At 37.7% G+C, this 25,667-nt stretch overlaps 1 protein-coding gene across 2 annotated transcripts in view; it reads right to left on the bottom strand.

Annotated features, from left to right (window-relative positions):
* Positions 1 to 25,667, bottom strand: part of Setd2 (SET domain containing 2, histone lysine methyltransferase) — a 105,981-nt gene that overhangs the window by 40,950 nt on the left and 39,364 nt on the right. For both annotated transcript variants that reach the window (XM_050139172.1, XM_050139173.1), the window contains 8 exons: positions 24,987 to 25,115; positions 21,272 to 21,395; positions 19,685 to 19,762; positions 17,742 to 17,839; positions 14,556 to 14,682; positions 11,729 to 11,863; positions 10,390 to 10,509; positions 7,619 to 8,266 (listed from right to left, as the gene is read on the bottom strand). In XM_050139172.1, the coding sequence (XP_049995129.1) occupies positions 7,619 to 8,266; positions 10,390 to 10,509; positions 11,729 to 11,863; positions 14,556 to 14,682; positions 17,742 to 17,839; positions 19,685 to 19,762; positions 21,272 to 21,395; positions 24,987 to 25,115 (1,459 nt within the window). The remainder of the gene's footprint in view (positions 1 to 7,618; positions 8,267 to 10,389; positions 10,510 to 11,728; positions 11,864 to 14,555; positions 14,683 to 17,741; positions 17,840 to 19,684; positions 19,763 to 21,271; positions 21,396 to 24,986; positions 25,116 to 25,667) is intronic.

Here is a 25,667-nt window from a genome sequence, read left to right as displayed (position 1 = left end):
CATCCAAGCCTAGATTTTGTACAAAACACAAACCTTTTTGTCTTTTGAAGACAGAATGTCCCATAGTACAAGCTAATCTCAAACTCAGTATATTTGAGGATGACTTTGAGCTCCTCATTCTTCCGCCACTACTTCCAGAGTGTTGGAATTATGTTCTGACAAAAAGTTTACCTATCATTTTCATTCTGTTTGGTTCAAATCATAAAAAACTTTTTATTTAAGTAGAAAAATTTCCAAACAAACTAACTCAGATTTTGCCTGGAATCAAAGCTTAAATTGATTCAATCTTTATTTCACTACAATATTTCTGAAAACCCAGAAGGCAAATTTAGAGATGTCTACCTGAATGTTTTATCTTCAACTCAAAACAAGAACTATCTCAGTCGGTTACTGAAGTGAGGTATGTATGTAAGTGCCAAGACATTTCTAGTTTTTGTGAAAATGTATCTGTATTTGGGTATAATAAATCTATATACACAAAATAGAACAAAGAGTCAGACTTTGACCCTCACACTTGCAAGGTGAGTACTTCACCAATGGACCTGCCTCCACAAAACCCCCATTCTCTTCTAATGCTGAGGCTTGTTTTAACAAGTAAGAGGCTGAAAAACAAAAATTAAAAAATAAATTTCGGAAGTTCTGCATCTTAAAAAAAAAGGGGGGGAATCCAACAGGTCAAAGGAAGAAAAGATAATTCTGTGGAAGAAAAGATACAAAGGTGATGAAAATAGAGCTCAGCAGTTAAAAGCATGTACTATTCTTGAAGAGGACCCAAGTCCAACAGCACCCACATTATAAATGGCTCAGAATTACACATAACTGCAGCTCTGCCTCCATGGGTACCTGAACTCACAAATACATTACACACACAAACACATATTAATAATACGTTTTCAATAATTAGAAAAAAATATATAAGAAAAAAGCTATGGGCTAGAAGACAGTCAGTCTTATCTCATGTTGATAGGATTCAGAGAAACTACAAGAATAGAAATTGCACTGGATAGGCAGGGGTACAGCTCAGTTGGCAGAATGCTGGCCTAGTATGAACAAAACTTAGGCTCTACACAGCCACGTATGGTGGTGCATTCCTGTAATCCCAGCATTCAGGAGATGGAGGGAAGATGATCATGAGTTCACATCCTCTCTCCCAAACAGTGTCAGACCAGTCAGAGAGATACATAAGAAACTGTCTCCAAACAAAACAAACACACAATTATTTCTTCTTATAGGTCGGGGTGGTAGGGTGGACACTGAAACCAGGTCCTTGATCATGTCAGATGCATGCTCTACCACTAAACACATTGCTAGGTCCAGTATCTACTTTCTAAAGTAAAATTTAATTTTATATGTTAACTATACATCTACCAAACAAAAGGGAATAAACTAAAGACATTTCTTAGATTTGTAAGGTTTTACAATTGTACCTTCCAGAAGACAATGCTAAAAGGCCTCCATACAGATGAGAGGCTGAAACTGAAATACTGTGTCACAGACATTAATTTTCAACCATATTAGTTAAAAATTATTTAATCTTTGGGGCTGGAGAGATGGTTGAGCAGTTACAAGCACTGACTCTGGGTTCAATTCCCAGGTCACATGACAGCTCACAACTGTCTTTAACTCCAGGATCCAACACCCTTACAACATACATACAGGCAAAACAATAAAATAAAAATAAATAAATTTTAAAAAATAAAATTTAATTTAAGAGGATGAAACATAAGCTTTGACTTACAGACATGTATATAAACTCAACAACTGGGAATTCAACATTGTCAAACATTACTTTCTAGAGGATCCAGGTTCAGTTCCCAGCACCCACACAGCAGTTCACATCTGTGACTCCACTTCCAGGGCTTCTGATATCCTCACACAGGTATACATACATGCAGACAAAATACTAAAAAGCATTTTAAAAATTATACTAAAACAAAAACCAAAAACAAAACGCCGGGGGGGGGGGTGGTATCACACACGTTTAATTCCAGCACTCAGGAGGCAGAGGCAAGCAGATCTCTGAATTTGAGGCTATTCTGTCTACAGAGCAAGTTCCATGACAGCCAGGGCTACACAGAGAAACTCTGTCTTGAAACAAAACACCAAACAAATGAAGACAAAAAACAAAGTAAGTTCGGATAACGTAAGAAATTGCCACCAAAAAAAGCATACACAGGAGAACAAGTTATTTGAAAGAAAACTAAGATGAAAGACGAACGCTTCTGTTGCTGATTACTTCATCTCCTTTTTTTTTTTTTTTAATTTGGTTTTTTTGTTTTGCTGAGCCAGGGTTTCTCTATGTAGTTCTGACTATCCTGAACACAATATGTAGATCATGTTGGGGTTGATCTCACAGATCTGCCTCCCTAGGATTGTAGGCATGCGTTCACAACAGGCCATTTTCTCATTCCTAACCAACTGAACAAGTTACCTACAATGACTAGATTGCAGGACCTACTTTTTTTTCCCCTAGTAGTTGGATGCTTCTTATAAAACAATATAGTACTTTAGTAAAACATCCCCGCTATTTGGAAGGGTGAGGCAAGAGGACTGAAAATTCAAGACCTGCCTAGACTACAGAGTTAGTTAAAGGGAGCCTGGGCAACGAGTGAAACAAACCCTATCTCAAACTAAAACCAACAAAACGAGTTGGGGATATAAACTCAGTGGCATAATGTCCCCAAGTCAGACTCTCGGTACCACCCTTGCCCACAACAAAAGTCACAAATGAGCTGCTAGGAATATAATATAAAAGTAGAATTATAATGAAGTATGCAACAATTTCTAAAACATTTTGGAATACGGATACAGTTCAGAGGTTATCTACCATGTACAAAGCCCTGGGTTCAACCATAAATGAAATAATTTTTCTGGAAATGAAAAAATACTTAATACTGACTATTCCTAAGCCAAAATATTTATCAGAACAAAATAATGTACGATATCTGTTTTGTAAGAGGATATTTTATGTTAATGTATAGTGCGCACATGTGCATGTGTGTATAGATCATACTGGCTGTGTGCTTGGCTCTCAAAACAAAACAAAACAAAGGCAGGGCAGCGGTGGCACATGCCTTTAATCCCAAAACTCAGGAGGCAAGAAAGATTTCTGAGACTTTGAGACCAGCCTGCTGATCTACAGAGAGAGTTCCAGACAGGCAACAAAACTACAGTAAAACCCTGCATTAAAAAAAAAAATCACCAAAATCAAATGCATAAACAAACAAGACACTTGGCAGCACTATCTAAAACAGCATTCCCTGGAGGTACCCTCCCTATACAGGCTCATATCCTCCTTTATCCTTTTACTCTAGACTTATCAAATTTATCACAGAAGCTCAGGGCATATTTCAGTTCCAAATGTACAAACCTCTTTTTACAGACAATACTAATGGTAGAGTGAAATCTCACTAACTCAAAATCATTCAGTTTAGGTAGACAGCTCAACTTCCTATACAAAGTTTAATGTTGAGCTTTCTGACCAAACAGTGTCTTTTTTGTTAGTTTGCTTTTGTTTTTTTAAGACAGGGTTTCTCTGTAGCCCTGGCTGTGTCAGAGCTAGCTGTGTAGACTGGGCTGGCCTTGAACTCACAGACTCTATCCTGCTTCTGCCTTCTGAGGGCTGGAATTAAAGAGCTGCACCACCACCCCTGGCTAAAATTGTGTATTTATAAGGTAAAGGGAGTATCTACAAAAAGATGAATTAAGAAAATAAGAGTAGACATTAGTAAGTATTAACTTATTACTTCTAAGAAGCTTCTGTCCCCAAATTATCTAATAATCCAGGTAGGAACAGAACTACCCAAGGTGACCAGATGAAAGGTACATCCTGTATCTAAGTGTTTGTAAAGAAAGCCTTAAATTACTAATTATTATAATCTCTTGACGTTAACAGTAATCCAAGCTGCCAAATTCATGAGAACCTTACCTCCTTTTCATATGATCCAACAGAAGGAAGATTTTCCCAGTCAAGTTATAATTATCAACTGCAGTCACTTTTGTGAAATCTAGGCTACATTTTCAGCAGAACACATGATGCATAGCAATTCCTCTTTCACACAGAAAGAGATGCACACAGCCCTGCTAAAAATGCAGCCTAGTAAATCTGCATGTGAAGATGAACATGTTTATAAGTGCAATGTGCTAGGTTATGTGAGGGCTACTTTATGAGAAACATGTATAGTCAATATCTTGCAAGCCTAGAGAGTGATCCTGTGTATATAAGGTATAGAAAAAGCAGCTCACTTAATCTCTCGCCAGAAGTACGATTTTCCCGGAACGACAACAATTGTTGGCAATGGTCGCACCAAAATAATGCCGGCGCCAGTGAGTTAACCACCTCTGTCCTCTTTTCACCTATTATATTTTTCATGCATCATCCAACTTCCCAACCATCTTCCTGCTTCTTCACAGAATGCACGCTAGGTTCACGTTTTTCTTCAGCACGAAGTTGAAAATGGAGTTGAGAAAAGGAGACACATGGTCAGCTGGTGATGTTAACAAGCTCCTTGCTGCCCTGAGAAGCTAGATGGAAATGGTTCAAGTTACAAGGGGGATCATCATCAGATCTGGGAGGACAAAGAGTAATTCATGAAGCTTCACTCCCTTCCCTCCCACCCTTTGACTTTTTTTTCTTTTTCTTTTGGATGATCCCTATATTCTGTCTTCACAGCAAAACCAAGATTAAAGAGTATGAAGTAATCCTGTTCAGTTCTTTACTCCATCCAATGCAGAAATGACAAGTGGAATACATGTCCAGTAATGTTATAGTAGCCCCACAAGATCAGGAAGAGTTAGAATGGCCAAAAGATCCACAATCAATGCTTTTTAGTATGAACTAAATATCAGTAACTAACACAGTATTTGGCCACAGGTCTTAGTAAGGTTGAAAGAATAAGACATTTTTGCTTCAGCTAAGGTTTACTTGAACACATAGGTGAAGTAAGACAGAAGTAGTTAACTCTTTTAATGCCGGGATAGTATGGTACACAATAACCACATTAAACCAGTATGTTTCTCTAAAACATGTACAATTTATCAATTCTTGACTTCAGACTGCTAACCAAATGCTAAAAGTTAAAAAGACAATACTAATCAGAATTTAGAAACCAGACTCATGGTAAAAGCTAACTAAAAGAAGAATTAACAACCCCAACATCAATATGTAACAAAACATCACAGTTCACAGTAAGTAAAGATGCCCAAACAAGTTTTAAAAAAAGAGATTTCTATTTAATTACTCCTTTGATGTTAAGAACTCTGATAAAAACAAAGTATGAAATTTTTTATTTATGCTTTTGCTTGTTTGTTTTTCATGACAGGGTTCCTCTGTAGCTTTGGAGCCTGTCCTGGAACTTGCTCTGTAGACCAGGCTGGCCTCGAACTCACAGAGATCCACCTGTTTCTGCCTCCCAAGCGCTGGGATTAAAGGTGTACACCACCACCACTGAAGTCAAGAAGATCATTAATCTACACATTATTGTGAAATAACTCTGGTCTTTGAGTTAGGGCTGAACAATGGGTATTCAGAGAGTAAAGTTAATTATTCCAGTTCTATCTAAACACACACATTTACAATCACAGATACAAACTAATACACAGATATCAAAAGCCTTACATCTTATAGATTTTTTAAAATTTCATTTATTTTTATTTTATGTGCACTTCTGTTTTGCCTGGGTGAAATTGGAACTGCAACAGGAGTTATAGACAGTTGAGAGCCACCATGTGGGCACTGGGGATTGAACCCTGGTCCTCTGGAACAGCAGTCAGTGCTCTTAATGTTGAGCTATCTCTCCAGTCCCATCTTGCAGATTTTAAAACAAGTATGAGATTATAACAATATGAGATTTCTTGGCAAACTAACGGCTTTACATTAGCATTCTCTTATGAAAGTATGGCTTTATATGATTTTCCCATGTTCTTTTGTGTACCTGCTTCTTCTACCTCTACCTTCATTACTAAATTATATCCATCGTGTAGACTCTGTTGTCACCTCCAAACATCTGAGAAACTTCTTTTAGGACCCTTGTGCTGTCACAAAGCAGGCTTTAACTAAATAAAGGTCCAACAAGTGACCATCCTATTATCTCTCATCTAACTGCAATTCTAATTCCTTATATCTGATACATGGCATTACAAACAGACTTACTGTCAACACTCCTTTTATATTTACTCATCTATTTTTATTATTGTTGTTGTTTTGCTTTGTTTTTCAAGACAGGGTTTTGCTGTAGCTTTTAAGCCTGTCCTGGAACTAGCTCCTGTAGACCAGGCTAGCCTTAGCTCACAGAGATCCACCTGCCTCTGCCTCCCTGGGATTAAAGGCGTGCACCACCACCACCCAAATCCTTTTATATTTATTAAAAAAATTCAGGTTTCGCATTAAATAAAGCCGAATTTATGCTAAATTTTAAGTGATCAAAGAGTTACTTACGTAAGTAAAAACACAGACTGGTATATGCAAATATCTCAACAGGTTAAGCAGGAAGCACCTCACCCAACCAATTACCCACTGGGTTCTGTCTAAGTTCTACAGGGTCAAATCACATGACCTAATGTGATAAGCTTTGCAGTTTCGCTACAAAAACAAAACAAAACAAAACTGGATTGCTATTTATCTGATTGTTTCAATTCTGAGAGAAGAAAGGATGAACAGAAAACAAAAGGTAGGAAATAACTTATTCCCATAGGGTCTTTAGAACCTGGATCCCAGACCCAGAACACTTAAACTGAAGAGAACCATTAGTTCTAATATGCTCAAATTTTTATACATTCACACTTATTCAAGATCCAGACTGGGTTTTCTGAAAGGCAAATTCTACACATCTTATTGCATTCCTTATCAAGAATAAGTATACAAACACACACACACACACACACACACATCTACCTTCCTCTGCCTCCAAAGGCATGTACCACCACTTGGCTATATATTGAGATAAACTGAGATATTTATTGGTCTCTGGATGTATACCAGGCTGGGCTTAAACTCAGAGATCCTCTGGCCTCTGTCTCCCCAAGTGCTGGGATTAAAGGAGTGCACCAAGCTTGGCTTCCCCTCCAGACAACATGTTTTGTTTATTTAAAAAAAAAAAAAAAGAACTAAAGTATATAGACCTATTTAAAAAACAAAGGCAAATGAACTAGTGTTATGATGTTTTTTCAAGAATAAAATTTCATAATCATTTTATAGCAAAAAGTTCCTAAATTATCAGGGGTTTCCAAAGAATTTCATTGTTAATTTTCTCTTAACCCATTTAGCTGATTTCCAATTAATTTAAACATCTGCTGTCATTGCATACAAATTAAGTTTTAACACTAAAAAGATTTTGCTTTGTTTACTTTTACAAGAAGAGCCCTTAAATTAATAAAATCACCAATGTGTACTTTTCCCAGTGAGAGAAAAGGGCAACAATCTGGATAATAGTCTGACTGGTATGGCTTCACTAGAGACATTTATCATTAAATCTCACGACCTAAGAGATTACAGTCCACTTTTCAGAAATACTCATGGCTAGAGATGCTGTCAGTTTTATTCAGGTTTGCAGCAGTCTCATTCTGAGTAATCAGTTACATTAACAAAAAAAAAAGAAAAAGAAAAAAATTATTTTCTTACCTTTAGGTCTTTCCAGCTGTCTAGCAGCTTGGTGGCCAAATCACTTATATCCACTGTTTTATCAGGTGGTTCTTGGCTCCTCTCACTTTCAACATCAGACACACCCTCCTCTTCATCTTGGGATTGTGTTTCCTCAGCAATAGTTTCTTCTAGTTTTGTGCCACTGCTTTCTTTGAGCTCTGCCTCGACGTCAGGCTCTGGTTCAGATGCGGGTAATTTATTCCCTTCGATGCTAGTTTCACTCTCAACTTTGGACTCACACAGCTGTTGTGACTGCAAGTCGTCGTCGTCTTCCACAGTGACAGTTTCTAATTGATCAAGGTCCTCTTTGCCATCCTTGCATTCTAGCTCACTGGTTACATCTGAGATCGCACTGTCCATGCTATTTTCACTTATAATTTTAAGCCTGCGAAACATGAGTTTCTTGGGAGTCTCTGTATCCACTTCTGTGCTCAGCTTGATGGAAGGATCAGGTGTATTAAGCGGTGTGTGAGCACGTGATGTATTCTCACTGGAATATCCATCGCCTTCACTTAACTGAGGGACAGCAGTCTTGGTCTGAGACCAGCGTTGAATAATGGGAAGTACTTTGCTTTCTTCCAACATATTTTTAGTAGCAATAGGTAAATGCTCCAATGTCTTTATAATCTGATTAAACATAATAAAAAATTAATCTTATTATTTGTACAGCTGTTTTTGTTTTTCATTTTCCGAGAAAAGGTTTCTTTGTAGTTTTGGAGCCTGTCCTGGAACTAGCTCTTGTAGACCAGTCTGGCCTCGAACTCAGAGATTCACCTACCTCTTGCCTCTCGAGTGCTGGTGTTAAAGGTGTGTGCCACCACCGCCCAGCTTTACAGCTAACCTTTTAAACAGGTAAGAATTCATAGAAGAAATACTGTATTTTGGGTACTGTCTTACTAAATTAAGACCTATGTCTTCACAAATATAGATGCAGTTGAAGGTTATAACATTATTTCCTTTTAACAAAAAACTTTTATTTAGTCTGATCTACAATAAAAAAGTATAGAGTAATGACATGACCACTCAACCACTATGTGTGACTGATAAATACTCTCTACAAGGAAAGAATTCCCAAAACTATGCAGCTTAAAAAAAAAAAAAAGTACTAGGCCTCATTTCCAGTCTCCTTTTCTATAAAATATAGCCAGGTGTTGGTGCACACCTTACTTTAATCCCAGGACTTGGGGAGACAAAGGCAGGTGGATCTCTCTGTGAGTTTGAGGCCAGCCTGGTCTACCTACAGAGCGAGTTCTAGCACAGCCAGAGATTCATAGAAAAACCTTGACTAAAAACAATTAATTAATTAATTGAAAAGTGTTTTTATTGCATAACTGACTTTGGGGTTATAGTACAAACTATGATTTTTTAAAAAGCTACCTATCAAGAGCTGGAGAGATGGCTCAGCAGTTTAGAGCACTGGTTGCTTGCTTTTCCAGAAGTCCTCAGTTCAATTCCCGGCAAACCACATGATGGCTCACAACCATCTACATGACGTAGGATTCCCCTCTGTATGCTGTGAATACCATTAGCTAATAAAGGACTGCTTTGGACCTATAGCAGAGCAGAGCTATGCAGGAAAAACTAAACTGAATGCTGGGAGAAAGGAGGTGGAGTCAGGGAGAAACCATGAAGCTCTGCCAAAGACAAGACAATATGAAACTTTACGCAGTAAGCCACAGCCACATGGCGATACACAGATTAATAGAAATGGGTAAAATTAATATGTAAAAGTTAGCCAATAAGAAGCTAGAGCTAATGGACAAAGCAGTGACTTAATACAGCTTCTGTGTGATTATTTCGGGGCTAAGTGGCTGGGAACTAACTAGCGGCCTCTTTGCTACATCTACAGTGGAATCTCATACCCTCTTCTCAAAGTTGTACATGCAAATAAAGCACTCATGTACATTAAAATGAATAAATCAAAAAAAATCTACCTGTCAAAGGTCAGAAAAATACTAATTTTATGGTAAACGCTGCAAATCCACTGATAATGCTACCAATTAATCTTACTTAGACCTTTGAAAAGACATCTTTGATTTTCAGAATATTCTAATTCTTGTCCATTTTTAAGAACTCCAAAATTCAAATTTTCTGTGTGTTCCCATAATTTAAAAGTAATGGTCTTAGCAATAAACTGAATTACTATCATGTTATATCTCACTTAAAGTTCCCAGTACATAAAGCTGACTTGAAGGTGCTACAGGGAGTCAGGTGGTGGCAGCACTTGGGTGGCAGAGGCAGGTGAACCTCTGTGAGTTCGAGGCCAGTCTGATCTAGTGAGTTCAGGGATAGCCAAGGCAATACAGAAATATCCTGTCTCAAAAAAACAAAAAACATGGGGCTGGAGAGATGGCTCAGTGGTTAAGAGCATTGCCTGCTCTTCCAAAGGTCCTGAGTTCAATCCCTGGCAACCACATGGTGGCTCACAACCATCTGAAATGAGGTCTGGTGCCCTCTTCTGGCCTGCAGACATACACACAGACAGAATATTGTATACATAATAAATAAATATTTAAAAAAAAAAAAAACAAAAAACAAAAAGATACTATGGGAAAAACCAAAGGCAAACTTACTACCAAAGCAAAATATATGTAAATTTATAGCTACAGAAATGATATAGGTGTAATAAATATTTTTATTATTTGATATTCATCTCATAGTATTAAATTAATAATCACCCATATCACAGCCCCTCCAACAAAGCAATCAAAGGAAGCGGTTCTAAGAAATGTGGGCCTGTGTGAACTGACCTCTTCCTGAAGTTTCTGGTTACTTTCCCGGCCATCACCAAGCTCTGCCATCCAGATCCACAGCAAAGACAACCCATGACGCTCCAGAAATGACTTGAGACAGGACTGAGAGTGTGTGTTCTGTCACGGGAGGAAAAGAGCATGATGTAAAGTGTCAGGGAGGCAATGACAGTCAAACGTTACAAGAGGCCATGGTGAGAATTAAGAGTTTGCTTCAATCAGTGCACACACACATACATACATACATCCTAGAAACTCCATTTTCATTACCTACAATTAATACAGCTAACAAATACAATAAAAATTTTAATATCTAAAAATTTTGTCCTTTACTGTATTTTTGTCAAGCTCATTCCTAATTATCTGCTACTGCCTCCCTCCCCATCTCACTGTTTTACTTCTTTTACGAGAACCTCTTCTCTTCTACTTTTAAGTCTCTTATAAATTTAATTAAAGGAACAAAACTACACAACTGAAAACAGTATCTCTGATGGTGGTTCACACCTTTACTCCCAGCTCTTGGGTGGCAGAGGCAGGCGTATCTCTGATTTTGAGGCCAAACTGGTCTATAGAGGAAGTTCCAGGATAGCCAGAAACCCTGTCTTGGAAAAAAATACACACACACACATTCTGATACTACACTTGGACTTGACTTAAAGTGGAAAATAATTACTCTATTATCATATCGTTTGCAATGAAATTCAGTCCTGGTCCTGTCAAGATGATTCAAGCAGTTACAGGTGCTTGCGTGTAAGCCTAATGACCCAAACTCAATCCCCAAGTCTCACATGGTCAAAGGAGAGAACTGGATTTTCCACTAATCTCCACAGGTATGCACCCACACACATACAAAAAGAGAAAAAGTAACAACTCAAAAAATAAATAAGGAAGTAAGTAAGTAAGTAAATACATAAATCCTCCTAGATTTTTTTAGATAATTTTTTTATTATCTGTTTCTTATGTTTATGTCATGCTTGGTAAACTGGAATACATGAGATGACTGCTAAAAATCTTTCTTTGATTTCTTTGAGATCCTATAGTAAAATAGTCTTGATACATTAGTAACTGGTAGGAAAGGAGAAAGCTATAACAAGTACCGTGAATTATTACAATAAAAGAAATCCCAGCATGTGCTTTTAACTGAAGGGAAAAGCAAATCAACTCTGCTGTTAATAATATGCAACTGGCTAGCCATTTTCAAGGGTATAAGCTTTCAAAATCCTAAATAACTTGCATGTCCATTAAAAACAAGATAAACTTTTCTCTAACAGCCAGAATATAGTTTAAATGCCCTACCCCAAATTCAGAAATAGAAATAAATTAGTATTAAAGTGCTTACCTGAATGAGCTTGAGACAAGTAAGTTTCTGTTCCAGAGTTTCAATTCTAACCATGAGCCGGGATAAACTGAGAACCTGGTTTTTATCAGAGAGGCCCTCACCATTTTCCATCAGCGCTTCTAGCTCTCCATCCACCTACCACAGCAAAGAAAATATCTAGTTATAAAACAAGTACAAACCAGTCATTTATTCAAACAATGGGGAAAAAAAATGCTCAGTTTCACAAGCAATTTAGAAAATGAAAAGTAAGGGGGGCTGGAGAGATGGCTCAGTGGTTAAGAGCATTGCCTGCTCTTCCAAAGGTCCTGAGTTCAATCCCTGGCAACCACATGGTGGCTCACAATCATCTGTAATGAGGTCTGGTGCCTTCTTCTGGCCTGCAGACATACACACAGACAGAATATTGTATACATAATAAATAAATACATATAAAAAAAAGAAAATGGGGCTGGAGAGGTGGCTCAGAGGTTAAGAGCATTAGCTGCTCTTTCAGAGGTCCTGAGTTCAATTCCCAGCAACCACATGGTGGCTTACAACCATCTGTAATGAGATCTTGCGCCCTCTTCTGGCGTGTAGGCATACATGCAGGCAGAACACTATGTTTCAGAACATTGTATGTTTAATAAATAAATAAATAGATCTTTAAAAAAAAAAAAAAAGAAAAGAAAATGAAAAGTAAGATTACAAGGAAAGAACCATGCAAGTAGACTAGTGGGGGGGGGGATACAGGGAACACACACACACACAGCACCATTCCTGTATTATTAGCAATGGAAGTTGAGGCAGGTGACTATGAACTCCTCAAGCCCCCGCTAGGCAAGGAAGAGGAGAGGAGAGGAGAGGAGAGGAGAGGAGAGGATCTGATATATCTGATAATATAAAATTACTGTTGAAAAACAAATTAGCTAGAAGTGGTGGAGATTAAATAAACAAAAAAGAAATATAAATGGATAAAAATCAATCTGAAAAGCATTTCCTTCATTCAACTATGTGAATAAGAAATTATTTCAGGCTTGGGGATATGGTTCAAGGCTCTGGGTTTAGTTCCCCAGCACTCTGCATTACTGGACAGGGTGAATCAGGCCTATAACCCAAGATCTCAGGAAATTGAAGCAGAAGATTTTCAAGTTTTGAGGCCTAACGAGGCGATAGAATAAGTGCCAGATCAGTGACATGCCTCAGTGTGTAAAGACAAAGACACCTGCTTCATGTCTAACAAATTGAATTCTATCCCACGGGGTAGAAAAAGAAAATGAATGCCTGCAACTGTCATCAGACTTCACCAGGCACAGTCCCCCCCCCCACACACACACACACACCACCAAATACAACAAAAACAAGAAAAAAAAAAAGGAGAAACTGGATGGGAAAGGATAAGTGAAGCAGGAAAATAGATTATGTCATTCAAATATATATACTTTCACACATTAATCTGGAATTTAAGGTAAATGTAAAATTTAAAGACTGTCATGTAGAGCTGGAGAGATGGCTCAGAAGTTAAAAACCCTAGGAGCTCTTCCAGAGGACGCACATGGTGATTCACAACAGTATGTAATGCTAATTTCAGGGGGTCTGATGCTCTCTTCTCGCGCCATAGGCACCAGACTCATGTGGTACACAGACACACAAGCAGGTAAAACACTCAAACACATAAAACTAATGTTCTTTAAAAAGCTGTCCTAACCCGGTATGATGGCGCAAGCCTTGAATCCTAGTAATCAGGAGCACAGACATGTGGATCTCTGAGTTTGAGGCAAACCTGGTCTGCAGAGTGAGTTCCAGGACAGCCAGGGATACACAGAGAAACCCTGTCTCCAAAAACAAAAACAAAGCAAAACGCTAACAAAAATATAAAATAAAGAACCCAGGAGGCTGGAGAGATGGCTCAGAGGTTAAGAGCATTGCCTCCTCTTCCAAAGGTCCTGAGTTCAATTTCCAGCAACCACGTGGTGGCTCACAACCATCTGTAATGGGGTCTGGTGCCCTCTTCTGGCCCGCATGCATACACACAGACAGAATACTGTATACAAATAAATAAATAAATAAATAAATAACCCCCAAAGCACTGCTAAAAACACAAAACAGTTGTATTTCCTTTACCCAGCAATTCCACTAAGAATAAAACACAGAAAACCTTCTGCACATGAGCACCAGGAAATGCCTACAATGCTCAATACAGTCACATTCATGATGGCAAAAACAAACAACCAGGGCTGGAGAGATGGCTTGGTAGTCCTAACTGCTCTTCCAGACGTTCTGAGTTCAATTCCCAGCAACCACGCTGTGGCTCACAACCATCTGTAATGAGATCTGATGCCCTTTTCTGGCCTGCAGGCATACACGCAGGAAGAACACTGAATATATAATAAATAAATATTAATTAACTAAAAACAAACAAATGCTCCAAATGTGTACAACATAGTTAAACTGGTATGTTTATTCAATGAAAAACATATGGGGCAAGTTAGATGGCTCAGAAGGTAAAGGTGCTTGCTTCCAAGACCTTAGTTTGATTCCTGAGACCAACTTGTAAATAGAGAACAGACTCCTGCAAACTGTCCTTTAACCTTCATACTTGTAGAGTGTGTGTGCACACACATAACCCTGAACAAAGACAAGCTTAGAAAAAGTATGAGCCAAGGAATTTTCGGCATACTTTAGAAGTTTCCAGTACTTTATTCTAATCTCTATTAAAATGAAATAGAAACAGTCAGCCACAACTCTTTTCCAATAATATTTCATCAAAACCCAGATTTTCCTTTACATTAAACAGGCTATTTCCTTAAAACTTTTATCCTAAATTCTGAAAAACAGACAGCGCACTTACTGAATCCTTCTTTCGAGAGCGCTCCTTTTTCATCTTCCCTCCTGCTGCTCTGATGCTGACTCTGTTTTCTCCTCCCAGGTAACCCCGGCAGTTAGCTGATCCACAGAAACATTTCTGAGCTTCTTTGCTGTTGTTAAGGAAAGAAAAGCATGTAAAAGTGAGAGCACATTAAGAATCATACCACTCTACAGGATATCAAAGTATTCATTAAAAGACTCTTTACAAACCTACTTCTAGAAATGTCTAAAAATTCCTTGTAAAAGATATTTTTTCCTTTTTCACAACCAACCCTTCTCTCAATTTCTCTCATATATATATCTGTGTGTGTGTGTGTGTGTGTGAGAGTGAAAGAGAGAGAGAGAGAGAGACAGAGACAGAGAGAGAGAGACAGACTAGAGATTCAATCCATGGATTCCACAAGTTGGACAAGAGTCCTACTAGTAAGCTTTATTTCCAGTCCCTTTTCTACTTTCTATTTCTGAGACAGTTTCTCCAAATTACCCAGCCTAGCTTTGACTACAGCTCCTCTGCCTCAGTCTCCCATGTATTGGGATTACAGGCCTGCACCATCTGTACTGGTTACATCCGTTCCCTAATCTTTTATCACTTGTTTGATAAAACAAGTCAATTACTTAATGACTTCTCAATTTATAACACTTATTGATGCATGAAAATAAGAGACTATTTACATGTTTGTGCTAGATAGAATAAAATTCCTTACACAGCTTAGACAATTATCATTTATGTATGTTTATTTGGTACACCAAAAAGATCCATTTATTATTAAAAAAAACATAAAATACAGTATCATCAAGCCACTCAAAAGAAAACATTTGATTTAAAAATGTATCATATTCAATGGCCTCCTGCAATACCAAATATAGTAATAATTAATTAAATGAAACCATGGAGACAAGGAAAAAGGTAGAAAAGAATACTGATTTAAGTCTATGGGCTTGGATAGAAACTACCTTTGCAATTTGTGCCCAAAGTTACCAGAAGAAAAATAAATTAATACTTTAAAAGTACATGGATAGACTTAGCACGCGCATGCGTGCGTGTCTGCGTGTGTGGAGAGAGAGACAGAGAAAGAGAGTACCAATCAGAGGGGGAAAAAATCACTTTATAAACAAAACGACATGTCTAGTTTCTTTGCCCTGAGAAAAGGATAATCTAAGCACAGAAAAACTGGGAATCCACTTAGAATCCGATCTGTAACTTATCTCCTGAATACATGACAAGAAAAGCAAGTAGTCAGAACAGAATACTCCTTGGCATTTGTGCTGGTTTATAAGGAGAGAATCAGTCTCAAAACTGAAAGAATCTCAAAGATGACTAAACTCTGAAATATGAAATATGTAAAGAAATATCTGAAACAATGTTAGTACTAAGAAAAGAATCCACTGGTAAGAAACACTGGACAAAGTAAGAAAATTGCACCTTGTCCTGAAGGGATTAAAATATCCAGGAAGCAGAGTCTGTGTAACTTTTAACACAAGCATCAAAAGCGGCAAGTTCACAAAGATATAATCTGGGGAGGAGGACACTGTTTAGTTTTATAGTTTACTTGACATTCCCACCCCTGAACTTTATTGGTTTAATTTATCTTTGATCCTTTTGCCTTTTGAGTATGGGGAAGACAAGCATGTACCACTTTGCCTTGCTAAAATAACAGTTCCACTATAGAGCCCTGGCTGGCTTGGAATTTCCTATGCAGTATGCAGACCCAGGCTAGCCTTGTGCTCAGAGTCCACCTGCCTTGACCTCCCAACTGCTGGAACCAGAGTACACCACCAAACCCAAACTTATTTTTTTTTATTTTATTTGCATTCATGTTTTGCCTGTGTGAGAGTGTTGAATTCCTTGGACCCAAATTGAGTTACAGATAGTTATGAGCTACCAGTAATTGGCAGTGCTAGGAATTGTGCTCAAGTTCACTGGAAAAACAGCCAGCACTCTTGGAGTTAACCTCTCTTAGCCATCTCTCCAACTTACAAAAGTATTAATAAGAGTACACAATCTGGGGGGTTGGAGAGATGGCTCAGAGGTTAAGAGCATTGCCTGCTCTTCCAAATGTCCTGAGTTCAATTCCCAGCAATCACATGGTGGCTCACAACCATCTGTAATGGGGTCTGGTGCCCTCTTCTGGCCATACACACAGAAAGAATATTGTATACATAATAAATAAATAAATATTTAAAAAAAAAAAGTACACAGCCAGGCGATGGTGGCACACGCATTTTATCCCAGAACTCGGGAGGCAAAGGCAGGCGGATCTCTGGGAGTTCGAGACTAGCCTGGTCTACAAGAGCTAGTTACAGGACAGGCTCCAAAGCCACAGAGAAACCCTGACTCAAAAGACAAAAAAAAAAAAAAAAAAAAAAAAAAAAAAAAAAAAAAAAAAAAAAAAAAAAAAAAAAAAAAAAGTACACAATCTGGTATAGGTAAAATAAAATTAGCCAAGAGTTGATAAAAGATAGATAAATTATACTCTTCACACACATATATGTTCAGAGTTGGCATTTCTATAATGAATGAGTTTCAAGTCTTTTTTTATTTTTTTAAGAAAGGGTCACATGAGCTATCCTCAACTTGATACGCGGGCACAAGTAACCTTGAAGTTCTGATCCTACTGTCTCCACCTCCAACATCAGCAGCTCTAACCTGTGGGTCATAACCCCTTTGGAGGTGAACCAATCTTTTCCAAGGGGTGTCACCTAAGACCACTGAAAAACACATATTTACATTACGGCTCACAACAGTTGCAAAACTACAGTTTTGAAGTAGTAACAAAAATAACTTTATGGTTGGGAGTCACCACATTATGAGCAACTATATTGGACTGCAGTCTTAGGAAGGTTGAGAAGCACTGTCCTACATGAGGCATGCACTACCACACTGTATTTTTTATACAATGCTGGGAACTGTATTTGAACCAGGGCTTTATGGATGCTAGGAAAGCACTCTACCGACTGAACTACATCCTTGACCCTATAGTAAAGTTTTATTATATTGAGCTCAGAGGAACATTACATAGTTTCTATACTGTAAATTCATTAATGGCCAGAAAGATCACAATAGGAAAAGCAAAATGATGACATACCATAGATGAGAATTGATATCTCTGTAACTGAAAATCCATTTTCCATATCAAAAGTAAGAAAACAGAATAAAACCATTACTTACCCATATCTTTGGAACTGATAGTCAAATGTTAACTCTGAACCCGAAGGAACTAGCTTGGTGGTAAAAAATCCAACCCTCAGTTGTCCATTCACAGTCCACTGGAATGTTTTGAAAAGAACAGGTATTAGTAACTGATTAATGTTCATGCATGCATATGTACAAAGACCATCACCTGGGTAAATTATGCATAAAGATCTTTACATAATAAGTGTTTTCTCAAAGCAAATAGGTTGATTTTTCCTTAAATACACTACCAACTATCATTCTCATTTAATAGACTGTAAGATTCAGTATCTATAAATCTTGGCTGAATACAGTAAGATGAACTGCTACTGACTGGAGAATGTAGCCAAATAGAAAGCGCTTGATTAGCAAATACAAGGCCCAGCATTTACTCTCTAGCACAGCAAACAGAAAGCAAGAAAAAAATGCTGCTCATTTAATCTTTAAAAAAAAATTAGGGGATTCTTGGTGTCACTAAGTATTATAAATTGAGTTCAATTCCTAGTATCAAAACCCTGGTCTTGTGTAAGAATAGAAAGTACTTAACTGCTGAATCCAACCCACCTTGCACTTTCTTTTGAAGCAGGGTCTCTCTTGTTTCTGCCACTTAGCCACAGACTAGCTAACCCACAAGTTTCCAAGTCATTCCCTTGTCTGTACTTCCCACCCTGCTATAGGAGCGCTAGATTTAGATGCCAACTGCCACATCTGACTTTTTAAATTGTGGAGTCCAGATATCCAAACTTAGGTAGGTCATCAGATTTGTACAACAAGCACTTTTCTTCATTGAGTTCATCTTCCTCCTTGTCCCCATAGCTTATTTAACTTGGAATTTATTATTTTAATTTTTTAAAAGAATTAATCTTATTCTGTGTATGGGTGTTTGGCTTGCAAGTATGCCAACAGAGGTCAGACAAAGGCATCATTAGATCACCTGGAGCTGGAGTTATAATGTATATTGTGAAGCACCCAGGTAAATCTAACACCCTCTTCTGTACTCTGTAGGCACTGTGCACACACCTAGTGTACAGACAGACACACAAGCAAAGCACCTACAGATATAACAAATTTTTAAATAAAAGAAAAACTACAAAAAAAAGAGTCTGAATATGACAATAGTCATTGGACTTGGTGAAAATTAAGATTAAAGTTTAAATTATAGTATTTTTTAAATAGAATCTAAATTAATTACAGGTAAGGAAACAATAAAACATACTATTTTCTGGGCTGGATTTTCTTGAAAAACAAAACAAAACAAGAAAAATTAAAAAAAAAAAAAAGGCAGGCTGGAGAGATGGCTCAGCGGTTAAGAGCACTGCCTGTTCTTCCAAAGGTCCTGAGTTCAATTCCAAGCAACCACATGTAATGGGTCCAATATAGTTGCACCACATTATGAGCAACTATATTGGTCAGCAGGCATACAAACAGACAGAATACTGTATACATAATAAATAAATATTTTAAAAAATATTAAAAGGCTGGAAAGATGGCTCATCAGCGAAAAGCATTTGCTATCAAGCAATCAACTGAATTTAATCCCGTGTAAACAAATGGTAAAATATTCAACTCCTGCAAGATTTCCTCCAACCTCTACATGCGTATGCGAGCACACACACATAATATGCACACACAGACAACATAACTATTACTTTAAAAAGTAAATAAAATTATAGTAAAGTCTTTGATTAATCAGAACTCCCTTGGACATTATCACTGAATTACAGTTATTACACACTACACTAAAAAAACACTTGGTGAAGGCAAGTGAGTACTGTATATGGGCAACACTACTATTTTTGGAAGGCTATATTTTTGTTTTTATAAATCTAAATTAATTCTAAAATAAAAATAAAGTAAAACAAAAAGAAATTAAGAGTACTTCTAAAAACATTAATCTTGAATAAATATTTCAAAATTTAAATAGATTTGTATCAACTTACTTTTTGGGTTTCACAGTTTGGCTCACAGCTATGATTCATGAAACGAGAACAATTCCCCTTTTGAGTGGCATCTATTATCTGGGGTAAAGAAGATAATTTTTTAAAGGGTTTTAAAATGAGATCTTAAAATATCCATGCATTTTGAAAAGGCAAGCAATCATTAAAGCAATTTTAAGGTATAAACCACACATCCCTTTGCCTCTTGCCCTATTTTAGAGAAGTTTCTGTAACAAAGTAACAAATAGTTAACTGCCCTTTTGGAAGATTTCTGAATATAGAAAGGCAAAAATTATCTCATGGGGCAGTTGTTACAGTGTTTGTCTAGAATGTAGAAATCCTGGGCTCAACCATTAATACTTCATAAAACCAGGCATAGTAGCACACACCTGTAATCTAAAAATTGAGGTGGAGGCAGGAGGATCAGAAATTCAATTCAAGGTCATCCTGTTTTATTTGCCAAGTTCTAGGCCACAATTCCCAGCACTTGGGAGGTGGGGCAGGAGGATCACTGAAAATCCAAACTAGCATGCTGAGTTCTAGGTAAGCCAAAGCTACAAGTGAGACCGTCTCAAAACAACAGAAAATGTCATCTCCCTTACCTACTTTTAGCTATTTCTTACATTTACTGCATGCCTTTCAATCTCATATGTGAAATAATTACTTCTGAAACAAGTGCTGTGACACAGTTCAATACCTCTATAACCTGAGTATGTGTTCAAATCTAACAGGTCATATCCAGAGTGATAGGTCCCTAGACTTAGCATTTCTACCTCGACTATAAAGGCAGATATAAGGGTCTAAGCCACAAACTGAAGAGATTTACAAAAATGCAAAACACTTCTTTAACATGTCATTTCTCACAAAAAGTTTTGTGAGAAACTATTTTTATAGAGTTGTTATTTTTATCAGCAAGTAACATGCTCATGAATATTACTTTTAAATATAATGACGGACATTTCTAAATTTCTCAGCATTAAAATATAACACACATAAAAACATTCTAGGGAATCATCCAAGTTTTAAAAGTTGTCATATGAAGCCTGTATGCTTGTATTTATATATAAACACCACCCTCGCCAGGCGGTGGTGGCTCACACCTTTAATCCCAGCACTTGGGAGGCAGAGGCAGGCGGATCTCTGTTAGTTCGAGACCAGCCTCGTCTACAAGAGCTAGTTCCAGGACAGGCTCCAAAACCACAGAGAAACCCTGTCTCGAAAAAACAAATTAACAGAACAAAACAGAGAGAGGAAAAGGGGNCGAAAAAACAAATTAAAAAAAAAAAAAAAAAAAAAAAACACCCTCTCCCAAACAAATACAAACTATATATTGTTCTGATCCTTTCTGTTTTGTTTTGAGACAAGAGTATTACGTAGCACCAGCTGGCCTCAAATTCCCTATCTAGATAGTCTTGAACTCTTGATCTCCTCAGTGCTGAAATTATAGGCCCTGGTCACCATAGCTGACTACTTAATTTTTTCATTTGTTCTAGCCCCAATTTTTGTTACTTTAATGATCAATCAGTATACCACACACACCCCATTACCAATGCAACAGTTTCCATGTGTTTCAAAATAAACACTGCTCACCTCATCATTTTTCAGAGCCATGAAATAATAGTGGATGTTTTTGTTCCGTGCATATTCTTTCACCCGCGCCTTAAACTCTTTATGGTCAAGTACCTCTCCACAGTATTCCAAGACGAAGGTGTTCCTACAAAACAAGAAGAATAACACTTCCAGCCTAGGAACTATACTGAAAATTTACAAGATGAAACAAAACTAAGAAATATTTCAAAAATATTTATCATATACTCATTACAGTGGCTGGCCTTGAACCCGAGATCCCGTGCTTCAGTCCCTTGAGTAGCATAATCACCTATTCCTTTCCTAAAATACCTCTTTTCTTTAAAATACCACAGAGTCTAAGAAACTTTTAAACTGTACAAGCTAGGAAAGAGCACTAAAGAAACTATGCATGTTGACAATTGTCAGGAAAAATTCAACATGGCAGCAGTCCTTCTCAGCTGCCCTTACTTTCAGAGTTCTTTTAATGATAATCAAATCTGTCTCTGGCTTCTTGGCTGGTCTCACTGCCCAGAATACATATCAGGAACTTGCATAATACAGCTGTACAAAATTGCAATGGAGGAGCTTTATTTATGCAAAGAGACATTCCCAAGAATAACCCAAGATAACTGTTTCTTTTACACCAGAAAACAATAAGTGAAGGAAAGGAAGGGGAGAGGAAGAAACTATCCATATAAAGCAACATCCATGCCTTCAAACCTGAATTTGGCCTAAAGACCAAATGGCAAGTTGCTTAAGTCTGCTATGAACAAGGATAATGAAGTTTCACAAGTAACCTCCAATGATGTCTTGTAAAATAATAGCAACTTATATAATGTATACTCTACAGCCAACTGGAAATCATAACATTGTAATATGTCTGCATGCTTTTCAGACATACAGCATACGGCAGGCCATTTAGGAAATGTTTAGAATAAAGGCTGAGAAAACTATACTCTGTAAGAATGAAAGACAAACTTTATTGTTACAGAAGTGAAGTTGTTCAGGGCCTGTAATAAATACAGCAAAAGGTTTAAATAAATGAATACTACTACGGACATCTAACACCTAAGGGATATTTAAGAAGACACTAAAAAGCCAGGTAGTGGTGGCTTATGCCTTTAATCCCAGAACTTGGGAGGCAGATGCAGGTGAATCTCTGTGGGTTCAAGGCCAGCCTGGTTTACAAGAGCTAGTTCCAGGACAGGCTACAAAGCAGCAGAGAAACCCTATCTTGGAAAACCAAAATAAAATAAAATAGACACTGGTGAGCTCAAAAACGGCAAACTACAAACCCTGGACCAGTAATGGAAGAATAATTAATTCTCTTATGACTCAACTACAGACCTGACATCTTTCATATATATTCATTTATTTTATGCGATTAGTCTTTTGCATGCATTTCTTTGTGCCATGTGCATGCCTGGCGCTCACTAAGGTCAGAAAAGGGAATCAAATCCCCTAAAGCCAGAGTTACAGATGGTTGTAAGCTGTCAAATGAGTGCTGGAAACTGAACACTGGTCCTCTGCAAGAACCAGAGCTCTTAACCACTGAACCATCTCTCCAGTCAGTCTGGCTTTATTTATTTGTTTGTTTGTTTGTTTTGGCTTTTTGAGACAGGATTTTTTTCCATGTAGCCCTGGTTGTCCTGGAATTTGCTCTGTAGACCAGACTGGCCTCACACTCCAAGATCTATCTACCTCTGCCTTCCGAGTGCTGGAATTAAGGGCATGTGACATCATGCTTGGTCAGCCTGGCTGGAAGTTTTAACCTTCAAATAAAATATGCTCTAATGAAACAATTTTAAGAATATAAACAGGGGGCAGTGAGATGACTCAGGGGGTAGAGATACTTATGTCAGTATGACCACCTGAGTTCAATACCTGAAGCACACATAACAGAAGAAAAAAACTTGTTCCCCCACAAGTTTCTTGTCCTCTGACCTCCACATACAGACACAAATAAAAACAAAAAGTGAACCATTTGGTTTTGTTTATCAAATGCTGCTATAATCAGTGTGTTTACTAAAGCTACCCTGCCAACGATAAGAGTTCTTAAAACATTAAAATCGGGCGGTGGTGGCACACACCTTTAATTCCAGCACTTAGGAGGCAGGGGCAGGATAATCCTTGTGAGTTCAAGGCCAGTTTGGTCTACAGAGTGAGTTCCAGGGCAGCCAGGACTGTTACATAGAGAAACCTTGCCTCAGAAGAAAAAAAATTAAACAAGTGAAATAAATGAGAGGACATAGCAGGATAGCACCTCTGTAAGCTTTAAGAGACTGAGACAGGATAACTTTATCATGTTGTAGGAAAACCTGGGCTACAGTATGAGATCCTGGATGAAAAAACCATAAGCACTAAATAAAAGAGAGGAAAAGCAACAACTGCATAAAAAGTAAGACTCAGTTTGGCGAGGTGGCACGCATATTTAATCCCAGCAACTGGGTTTTGAAGACAGGAAGATCCCTGTGAGTTCAAGGCCAGTCTGGTCTACACAAAGAGACCCTGTCTCAATAAACAACAAAACTCAATTAGGCACAGAAAATACAGTAAATAAATATATTTTTGGAACAGCCATGGCAAACATGTTTAGATCTCAGTAATTACAATCTAATTACTCATGGCTAAACCTAAAAAGTTAAATTATTATTTTATAATCAATATTTGAGGGCTGGAGAGATGGCTCAGAGGTTAAGAACACTGCCTGCTCTTCCAAAGGTCCTGAGTTCAATTCCCAGCAACCACATGGTGGCTCACAACCATCTGTAATGAGGTCTGGTGCCCTCTTCTGGCCTGCAGGCATACACACAGACAGAATACTGAATATATAATAAATAAATATTAAAAAATATAAATATTGTATACAGACAGAATATTGTATACATTATAAATAAATATTAAAAAAAATATTTGACGAGCTAGAGAGAGAGTCCAGCAATCAAGAACACTGGCTACTCTTCCAGAGGACCAACATTCCAGCAACCAAAATGGCAGCTCACAACCATCTGTAATTCCAGTTCCATGGAATCCAATACACTCTTCTGACTTCTTCTGGCACTAGGTATAAGTGGTAGACAGACATACATTGAAGCAAAACATATATACATATAAAGTAAAAATAATCAAGCCTAAAATGTTTCTTTCTAATGAAAGAACTATATTCTTTGTAAGTAATATATAATAATGACAAAATTTGAAGATCTACATAGGTTGTCCTGTGAATGATGGTTAACTGCTAAGAAATACCTCACTTATGAAAAAGCAAATTCTCCTCACTAAATCTGATCACAGATGCTATGTGACGTGGGTCATATGACATATAATACAGAGTTTAAAGAAATCAGATCATCTGCCCAAAGTCAGAGTTCCATCCAGCCTAGGATTCAAACCCCACCAGAATGATTACCTGCCCTTTTTTTGTTTTGTTTTGGTTTTGGAGACATGTTCTCTCTGCGTAGCTCCGGTTGGCCTGGAACTCCTTCTGTAGGCCAGACTGGTCTCAAACTCAGAGATCCACCTGCCTCTGCCTCCCTAGAACTAGGATCAAAGCCATGTGCCACCACCATCTGGTCAAAATGGGACTTTTTATTTATTTTCTAGAAGTCATTTTAACAAAGTCATTCTACATAATAACCATTACTAAACTCCACTGAAATAAACCTTTTTCCTACAAAATGCCTAACCAAATTCAATAACACAAAATGAAGTGAAAGCTGACTGAAACCAAACTTACGAAGGAAGATCCTTGGCAGCTCGTAAGCCCCAGCCTTTCTTTTCTGTAAGTATAACTTCCACATCTGCATGCTGCTTTCTCTGAAACCGTCTATTCGAACAATAATCTCCATTTGGACATCGAGAGGAACTGAAATGAGAAATGGGTAAAAGCTAATACCTATCATCAAAAAACAAATTTAAAATAAAGTGCTTACACTTACAAGACCGACTGGCCTCAAACTCAGATTTGCCTGCTCTTCCTCTAAGTGCTGGGATAAAAAGTATGCACCGCCTAAACTAGTAATTTTTCCATGTTAAAATAGTCAGGCTGGAGAGATTGACTAGCTCTTCTTCCAGAAAATCTGAATTCACACTTCAGCACACACATGGCAACTAATAACCATCTTTAACTCCAGTTCCAGGGCATCTTCTTTTGGCTTCCACATGTACCAGGCATGCACTTAGTATGCAGATATAAATACAAACAAAAACATCCATACACATAAAAAATAAAATAAGAAAAAAAATGTTTTCATCGGGGACTGGAGAGATGGCTCAGTGGTTAAGAGCATTGCCTGCTCTTCCAAAGGTCCTGAGTTCAATTCCCAGCAACCACATGGTGGCTCACAACCATCTGGAATGAGGTCTGGTGCCCTCTTCTGGCCTGCAGACATACACACACTGTATACACAATAAATAA

Source organism: Alexandromys fortis, unplaced genomic scaffold (genome assembly GCF_014885135.2).
Source record: "Alexandromys fortis isolate MF-2015 unplaced genomic scaffold, M_Fortis_MF-2015_v1.1 scaffold_36, whole genome shotgun sequence".
In the NCBI taxonomy this organism is placed as follows: Eukaryota; Metazoa; Chordata; class Mammalia; order Rodentia; family Cricetidae; genus Alexandromys; species Alexandromys fortis.
Note: the sequence above shows the minus strand (reverse complement) of the source record. Positions and strands in the feature narration are given on the sequence as shown.